Source organism: Octopus bimaculoides, chromosome 2 (assembly GCF_001194135.2).
Source record: "Octopus bimaculoides isolate UCB-OBI-ISO-001 chromosome 2, ASM119413v2, whole genome shotgun sequence".
Taxonomy (NCBI): Eukaryota; Metazoa; Mollusca; class Cephalopoda; order Octopoda; family Octopodidae; genus Octopus; species Octopus bimaculoides.
In genome coordinates, this window is record NC_068982.1 from 191,054,079 (window position 1) to 191,063,598 (window position 9,520).

Genomic DNA, 9,520 nt, shown 5'->3' on the forward strand with positions numbered 1-9,520 from the left:
AATGTTGCTGTAATTTAGTTCCAGGAGACATCATCTCCAGCTGGTTATACGACACGATCTGTGTCCTTATATTTTCGAACAAGGGAATCTAGTTGTCACTTTGAAAACTCTGTATTTCGAATGGGAATTTGGCAGCACCACCTCTAACCAAACAATTATTCTGTGCTGATGAAAGGAAATAACCCAGAAATCGCGATACACAGATATTGTTTTGAGCTGAGTTGGGGTGCTAGATTCCCTTGTTCTAAAGTATAAGGACACAGATTGTGTCGTATAGCCAGCTGGAAACGATGTCTCCTGGGGCTAAATTACAGCAACATTCGTCCTAAACCGGGACTGCCATGTTATGTTGGCAAACAATCTTTACTCCAAAAGTACTGTTGCTGAATATCTCTCGTGAGATTTAAAAATAGTAATTTCCTTACTGGCCTTGTATCTAAATTTCAAACCCTTTATTAAACATGGTGTTTGATGAAACAAATTAGCATGGCATTTTGATGAAAGGGTCAAATTTAGATAAGTCATAAAGATAAATCATAAAGTTTGTAACATTGAAACAGATTTCAAGTAGGTTGGAATCAAAAGAATCAGGATGATGGACAGAGCCATTGAATGTGGCTGGATTTAATCTTCTGCTTCCCAACCCTTTTTTGACTTATTGACCTCTCTGATTCCTATGTTACTTGGGTAGATTCTCATGGCTATTTGATGTGTAAAAAAGATCCTGTTATAGTTTTATAATTAAATGTTATTAGGAATTCTATACAAAAATTGTTAAAATATTTTGAGTATTGTAAAAATATTACCCATTTGTTGCAGATCAATTTTTTTAACAACAAAATCTTTGCTGAACCCCAGCAGAGAATGACTGATGTGGAATGAATGTTGACTATGAGTTCTTGAGTGGTGGGAAATAAATTTTCAGGGACAGAGCCACAGACAAGTCGAGATCTGGCAAACGTATTGGAATGCCTTCTTAGCTGATAGGAGGAGATTCACACCAAAGAGTAATGACCGACAAGAAGAAATCGTCCATAGCTGAAGCAACACCACCACGATGAACGTCACGTGTCAATGTCCAAGTTCTGCTGTACCATGGGGGACCTCAAGAGAGTCCTCCCCACACATTGTAGAAAAACCCGCTGTTCACAATGCCCAGCAAGGGAGATAACCCCCCTTCCTATCTATCTCTGAAGATTTCATGGAGCATCTCTGAATGTCAGAGGCAGGAGACCAAACACTGGAAAGCAGACTTGGATCATTTGTAATAAACTCCACGAGCCTTTCACATAGTTTGCACCACAAATCTTGTACTCCTCTGATGACTTAGTTTTCTTACTCGATAATCTGTTAATATTCATTTTTCTGTTTTATTTTCTTATTTTGGTTTTTAAAATTTTAATTACAACTTCATTAAATCACAGATTATACCCTTCCCCTCCCCTTCCACTGAAATAACTTCACACTAACGAGGTTTTTATCTTTTATTTGTTTCAGTCATTAGATTGTGGCCATGCTGGAGCACTGTCTTTCTTGAAGAATTTGTTTTTAGTTAAATAAATCAAACCCAGGACATTTTCTTTTTCATCCCAGATACTTATTGTATCAGTGTCTTTTGCTGAACTGCTCAGTTATAGACACACATACACATGGCAAACTCCTTTCATTTCCATTTACCAAATTCATTCTCAAGGTTTTGATTGGCCCGAGACTTCAATAGAAGACACTTGTGCACACCCCCACCCCCTACAGGTGCCATGCAGTGGGACTGAACCCAGAACCTAGTGGTTAGGAAGCCAACTTCTTACCACACAGCCACCCATGTGCCTATATTTATATTTACCAGAAAATTGTCTTCAGGTATTTAATGTAAAGATTAGTTTCAAACATTCTGAAAGAATGAACAAGCCCTGGCCACACTGGTCCTTCTATTTCTCTTCCTTTTCTCTAACAAACTGTTCACAGAACATAAACCAGTGACATGTCTTTAAGCATTGGTCTTGGTATAATCTCACTTAAGACAATGTCACAAGATAAGCACCAAGATAAACAATTGGCAACAAAGCAGCATGTGTGGAAACGTCGAGACGTCAGCAGATGTTTCTGTCATCGTTTAATGTCCACTTTTCCATGCTTGATCCATCACAAGGAATTTATTGCGTAAGAGTTTTCTACAGCTGGAAGCTCTTTCTGTCACCAACCCTCACTTGCTTTCAAGCAAGCTAATATTTTCCCATGACCAGACATGTTTTTCAACAGAAAACTAGAAATGAATATGGTGATGCTTGCTTACCATCACATGCTGCAAAGAAGAGGAGGGACACACGCCTGCCCACACACATATATATATATATAGGCACTTCTTCAGCAAGACCACTACCTTTCATGCTGTATCACTCCCTAACACCAGGGCATCTTGTCTTGTGAGTTCTTGGTGACATGACAGAATGCACCCAGTGCACTCTGTAAAGCAGTTGGTGTTAGTAAGGGCATTGGCACTTGATGCACTGCCCTGGCTTGTCGGTTCCTGGCCAACCATCCAACCCCTGCCAGCATAGCAAAAGATGATGTTCAATGGTGATGTCACTGTCCATGATGTTCTTGTACTCTGCAAAAGTACAGAGTAACCCATTAATGTGAAATTGGTTTTATTATAACTGAACATAAAACGGCAGTGAGCTGGCAGAGTCGTTAGAGCACCGGATGAAATGCATTTCGTCTTCACGTTCTGAGTTCAAATTCTGCCGGAGTCAACTTTGCCCTTCATCCTTTCGGTGTTGATAAATTAAGTACCAGTTACGCACTGGGGTTGATGTAATTGACTCGTCCCCTTTCACCAAACTTTCAGGCCTTGTGCCTATTGTAGAAAGGATTGTAACTAAATATGAAAATAAACATTAATATACAGATAGATAATCAGACAGACAGACACGTGCACACACACACACACACAACAGGCTTCTTTCAGTTTCCATCTCCCAAAGGCTTTGGTTGGCCCTGGACTGTTGTAGAAAATACGTCCCTACTATTCTATTGTGTGATTGAACCCGGATCCACATGGTTGGGAGGGGAGGTTCTTGACCTCACAACCACATCAGCCACACCAACACCACTATCCAGTAATAATAATATATTTTGTAGATGAGACAACAACAAGGAGACATTAATACAGCCATTCCTCTTGGCTAGAAATAACAACCAAATCCTCTTCAAATCATTCTAGACCATCATAAATATTGATCTCTGTCTTTATTGCAGACCACAACCGCGTCCATGCGACTGACGTCCTCCATGGAGTTTATTATTTAACAACACAAGGAATCCCAGGCTTTCAACAGTGCTCTGCAGACTTCTTCACTCGACATGGCTCCTCCAGTGAATCAGGTAGGAACGACAAGCCCACCATTATTTAAATATTTATCATATTTACAGCTAATCATGTCACATTGAAAGAATACGTAGTGGTGGTGCTGGTGACAGTGGCAGCTGTGGCAGTAGCGGCAGTTCTCATGTCCACTTTTCTTTACTTGATTGGGTCAGACAATTCCTTGAGGCAAATTTAATATGGCCAGATGCCCTGCTTGTCACTAACCCTCACCTATTTCCAAGGTAATATTTTTCCAAAACCAGATGCGTTCTTTATGGAAGACTGGAAACAAACCATCACACCCATGCCAACACAAGCTTCTTCCAGTTTCTGTCATCCAAATCCACTCACAAGGCTTTAGATGACCTGGGGTTTTTAGTAAGAGACCCTTGCACAAAGTGCCACACAGTGGAATTGAACCCCAAAACCACATGCTTGAGAAAGAAGCTTCTTAACCACACAGCCACGCTGGTACCTATTAATTTAGTAAATATGTAGTTTGACATTCTTTAGACAGCAGCGACAATCCGTGCTAACTAATTATCGGAGGGGACATCCATCAAGTAAGTCTCTTAAATAGATTAAATATAAGACTTAGCGAGAGAGAGAGAGAGAGAGAGAGAGAGAGAAGTGATGCAGAAAGGAGACAAGATGGTGCCTTCTCATATTTAAATCTTTGGTCTGGTTGATTACATTGACTACCCCAGTGCATAACTGGTATTTATTTTATTGACCTCAAAAGGATGGAAGGCAAAGATGGACGAAATGCTGCTAAGCATTTTCTTTGGCACATCATCATTATTATTATTATTATCATTAGGTGTGCATAGTAGCATTTCATCTGTCAAATTCCACCAAGATCAGCTTTGCCTGTCATCCTTTCGGGGTCGATAAAATAAGTACCAGTTATATACTGGGGTCGATATAACCGACTAGCCACACACACACACACACACACACACTGAACTTGCTGGCCATCTGCCAAAATTTGAGATCATTATGATGATGATGACCATATGTGTGCTTGTATATGAGAGAGCAAGAGAGGGAGGGAGGGAGGGAGAGGGGAACTTGGTTTGCAGACGTCAGGTCCAGGGTTTGATCTCGCTGTTCAGAAACTCTGCTGCTTATTGTTGTTATTGTTGCAGTTGTATAATTTCTTCCGTTATTTTTTTTTCCTCCTTCTGACAGAATCAGATTCCACAGACAAATGCGGGTATACCCATCGAGCAAGGAACAATCTGGATGATAGCTACGGTATAATGGGGGCTAATTTCCCAGCCCTGGAGCTCATGGCTCTCTACACTGCTGCTGCTATGCATGATTATGATCATCCAGGCAGAACAAATGCATTTTTAGTGGCCACACACGCCCCACAGGTGAGCAGTTTTCTTTTCACTTTCTACTTCGATCTTTTACTTCTATTGTCATTAGACTGCGGTCATGCTGGGGCAAGGCCTTGGAGAATTTTTTAGTCCAATTAATCAAACCCAGTTCTTGTTTTCTTGTTGATTCTGGTACTTATTCTATCGATCTTTTTTTGCCAAAACACTAAGTTACGGAGATGTAAACACACTACCAGTTCTCAAGTGGTGGAGACAGATACAAATGCACACACACACACATATATATATATATATATATATATATATATATATATATATATACGACGAGTTTCTTTCAGTTTCTGTCTACTCACAAGATTTTGGTCAGCCCAAGGTCATAGTAGAAGACACTTGCCCAAGATGACATGCAGTAGGACTGAACCTGGAACCACATGGGTGAGCAGTAATCTTACCACACAGCTACTGTTTAGCTGAAACATGAAACCCTACCCTTGTTGGTGTGATTCAAAAAAAGGGGCAGTTTGCTCTACAAATATGTTTATTGAACAGGTCTGCCTAGAACATGCTCAATACACAATCAGTGATAGAAACTGGTTGGAGTAGGCAGTGTTTGTCTGTCCAATGGCTATGGCAAAAGCGGTTACATGGTGGATGAAGATGGAAAGGATTAAGGAATGACTCCTTCCTCTTCAGTGAATCCCTCACCCTCTTCTTTAAGTTCCACTCGGAAAGTGCAAGTGCAGAGGGAAATGCTGTCTCTCACAGACCCAGTCAAAAGACGGTCGACTGCAGTTGCCTGGGTTCTGTCTGACGATTACATTAAAGGTAAACGTGTCTGTGGAACACTCAGCCACTTCGACTGTCATCCATGGACTGGGTTGGTTCATTGATCGAACAGCTGTAATAATAATAATAATGATAATTGTTGTGAGAGATTATTGATCTATCGATGAGGTGACACGGTTAGTAAAACATTGAGGCTGGCGGGGGGGGATAGCTAAAGGGAGGTAACTCATGCTCTACTCGTTGACTGGTTTGGTAAAACTATTTGATTTCTGTGTTACAGGCTGTCATGTATAACGATCGCTCTGTTTTGGAAAACTATCATGCTGCTTCAGCTTGGGCGTTACTTTTGGAAGACCATAAATACAATTTTCTGTGTGGCTTGGACAGTGCCGAATTCAAGCGGTTCCGATTCCTTGTGATTGAAGCTATTCTTGCAACAGATCTAAAAAGACATTTTGAAATTCTAAGTTTATTTAATGCTAAGGTAAGTTCTTGGAGTCTCTGTTCTACCATTTCCGCGAATTCTCGACAATCATGCAAGGTGATTGGTTTTATAAGGAGTGGAAATTGAGGCAATGTTATTTACTTTCATCCAATTTGTTTGAGAAATGAATTGGCCTCAAGCAAGACTTGAAACCACATCACATATGCCTACCTCATTTGAATCTTTTTTTCTATGTTACAATGGTTGGTGCAGGGAAGAAGCCTGCGAACCAGTTTCAATTCCTCACTTGGAACCAATCACTTTTATATACAACATTAATAGTTTTGACTAATTTTTGTCTCCTTGTGATCATCAGTTGAAATAAACGTCACTTTTTTTTTTTGTTGTTGACACACATATCATGAACGTCTGTGTTTCCATGTTCGCATGCAGAAGACAGAATCCGTTGATATAGGTTTTTGTATGACTGGATGCCCTTGCTTTCACCAACCCTCACCTGTTTCCAAGTCAGGTAATATTTCCCCCATGGCCAGACATGGGTTTCACAGAAGACTGAAAACGAACACTGCTTCTATGACAGTGAAACTCATTTACTGTTGTTACAAAGAGTACGCACACACACACACGACAAGGCTTTAGCGAGGCCAGGATTATAGTGGAAAACACATGCCTAGCATGCTGCACAGTGGGATTGAACCTGGAATCTCATGGTTGGGAAGCAAGCTTCTTCACCACACAACTACGTCTGTGCTTTACATTTGATTTTGACATCAACTTTCCCTAACATGGGTAAGTCAGATCTGTTTCAACACAGTGCCCCTCCACTTGTCACCTCCTTTATGCCATTTAACATCTTGTGATCCCCTCTCTTTCTCTCTCTCCCTCCAATTGTCCCTTCCTCTTCTGCAGGTCTCTCTATCTTCATGAATGAGTCACTTTTTTACTCAACCCTCATCATTCTTCATACACATCACATCTCCATACCATTACAACCCTCTCTCTTTCACCACACCCCCATCCCATACTCCTGATGTCTGGTTTTAATCCCTGCACCCTCTCTACACAGTCCATCCCATATCCACCTCTACTCACCAAGCAGTCATAAGTAAGGTTAGCGATGAAGGGCAACCGGTTGTAGATAACACAAGCACCAGTGCAGGGGTGCAGTGGTAGATGCCTGACGGCAGGAATTGGATGGATTCCTGCCGTCAGGCATCTACCACACTCTGAACCCCTTGCTTCCCTGGGCATCGACACAAAGCTCAGACGTCTGGCAACTGACTTGCTAGACACCGACAAGATTATCCACCATCTTTACAACAGTAACCTTGCGCACCTTCTTGAATTCCATACATCAAACACCCATGGACAATGCTTACAAAATAAAAAAACATCACAGTACCCCAAGACTTTTGAAGCATGGAATAAACTACATGCATCAGTTGTTAGCTGTTGGGAACACTACATCCTTCAAAACTTCCATCCTTTCTGAAATTCTGCAACAGTACACCTGATGTTGCTTTTTGCTTTTCTTTTTATTTTAAACAACTCGTTTACTGTTCACTTCCTGCGCATTATTCTATGCACCATTCATGCAGTTTTGGTTACTAATTCTAATTAGTTGAAGTGCAGCACTGCATACAATGAGTTTATGATTATTATTATTATGATTATTATTAAAATGATGATGATGATCAACAACTAGTCATCTGGACCAATTTTATTAATCATTATACTTCTGTCACCCAAGCACTTCCCAAACAACTATTATCAATTTGACTTCCTCTGTTTTCTAAATCTCTCCAAATTCTTGTGTCTGCAGGTGAACCATGATGATGCTCCTGGAATTGAATGGAACAGTGAACCAGACCGAATGTTAGTGATGCAGATGGTGATCAAGTTGGCAGACATTAACGGACCAGCCAAGAAACGAAGTCTTCACATAAACTGGACACGGCGCATATCAGATGAATTCTATGATCAAGTGAGTACCATAGATGTGGAAGGGGTGGGGAGAAGAAGGGGGCTGGACAAAATGTCTACCAGCTCTTTATATCCTGAGTTCCAACCCCACCAAGGTCAACTTTGCCTTTCATCCTTTTGGGGCTGATAAAATATAAAACCATTCAAGTCCTGGGTCAATGTAATTGATTACTCTCCTGTTTAAAATGCTGATCTTGAGCCAAAATTTGAAGCCATCATTATTATTATTATTCAACTTGCCTCAGGTTTACTCTTATTCGTGGCAGAACTTATGTGGGTAGCAGCTTACTACCAGTAACCTTAAATATCCACAAGCTTTCAATAATCTTTCAAGTACTCAAAACCCTTCAGATAATCTTTCCTGTCCCTAAGAGGCAAACCTTCTGCAGAAGCTCCATTATTACGTCTGCCTTAGTGAAGGCAGACGTATTGTTTTCAGTTGTGTTTGTTTGTTTGTCCGTGGACAAGATATCTCAAGAACTACTGGATCGATTCAGATGAAACTTTCAGGGATGTTTGTCCTCATGACTGGCACAAACTGATTAGATTTGGGGATCAATCCAGTACCAGACAAGGATTCTGGATTATTTTTCCGATTTTTTTTACTTAATTTTTGAGAGCGGTTGGGTTCATTTTTAGTATTCTCGTTTGTGAGAGCAGTCAAGTTGATTTCAGACAATCTCATTCTAAAAATTATCTCCGGCTAATCATTGAGAGGATGTTGGTGTTGCCTTGGCAGAGGTTTGTGCTCTCTGAGTGATCTTCTTGTTGTTGTTGCCCTCCTCCTGCTTCCTCTTCTTCTTCTTGCAGAATCATTTGCATGCCAGACAAAATGTTTAATGGCATTTCATTTGCCTTTTAACCTTTCAGGCTTTTGCTAAATAAGTACCAGTTGACCACTGGGGTCAATAGCCTTGTGCCAAAATATAAATCTGTTGTTGTTGTTGTTAGTACTATTGTATACTCTGAATTTGAAACCAGAAAATAATTGTTGAATGTTGTATAATTTTAGGGAGATGAGGAAGCCAGACTGGGAATGCCAATATCTCCATATATGGATCGACGGAATGGTCAGCTTGCTAAACTTCAAGAATCTTTCATTAACCATTTGGTAGCTCCCCTTTGTAATGCCATGGTATCAGCTGGTTTGGTTCCTGGCATTTGGGCTGATTTGGAAGATGAAGGTAAATCAGTTTGGCCCTTTTCTTTTCTTTTCTTTGACAAGAAATGACTCAGACGTTTCAGTGATGGATGGGGTCTCTACTGAATTTAATGGGCCACTCCTAGACACTACTCAAGGTTGGCACACCAGCTCAAAATTCAGGGCATTGCTCGTCATCATCATCATCATCACCATCATTTAATGTCCGTTTTCCATGCTGGCATGGGTTGGATGGTTTGATGGGAGCTGATAAGGTTGGGGAACTGCACCAGGCTCCACCTGTCTATTTTGGCATGGTTTCTATGGTTGGATGCCCTTCCTAATGCCAACCACTTTACAGAGTGTGCAGAGTCCTTTCACACAGCACCAGCATTGAGAAAGTCACCACACAACTTGCAAGAGAAAACTCCGTGGCGGGGGAGGATGTAGTA

General features: G+C 40.9%; 1 protein-coding gene across 6 annotated transcripts in view; it reads left to right on the top strand.

Moving 5' to 3' along the window:
- The window catches only part of LOC106871093 (cGMP-inhibited 3',5'-cyclic phosphodiesterase 3A), a 282,517-nt gene that overhangs the window by 266,793 nt on the left and 6,204 nt on the right, over positions 1–9,520 (top strand). For all 6 annotated transcript variants that reach the window (XM_014917386.2, XM_052965806.1, XM_052965808.1 and 3 more), the window contains 5 exons: positions 3,259–3,384; positions 4,559–4,746; positions 5,780–5,983; positions 7,767–7,928; positions 8,940–9,111. In XM_014917386.2, coding sequence (XP_014772872.1) covers positions 3,259–3,384; positions 4,559–4,746; positions 5,780–5,983; positions 7,767–7,928; positions 8,940–9,111 — 852 coding nt within the window. The remainder of the gene's footprint in view (positions 1–3,258; positions 3,385–4,558; positions 4,747–5,779; positions 5,984–7,766; positions 7,929–8,939; positions 9,112–9,520) is intronic.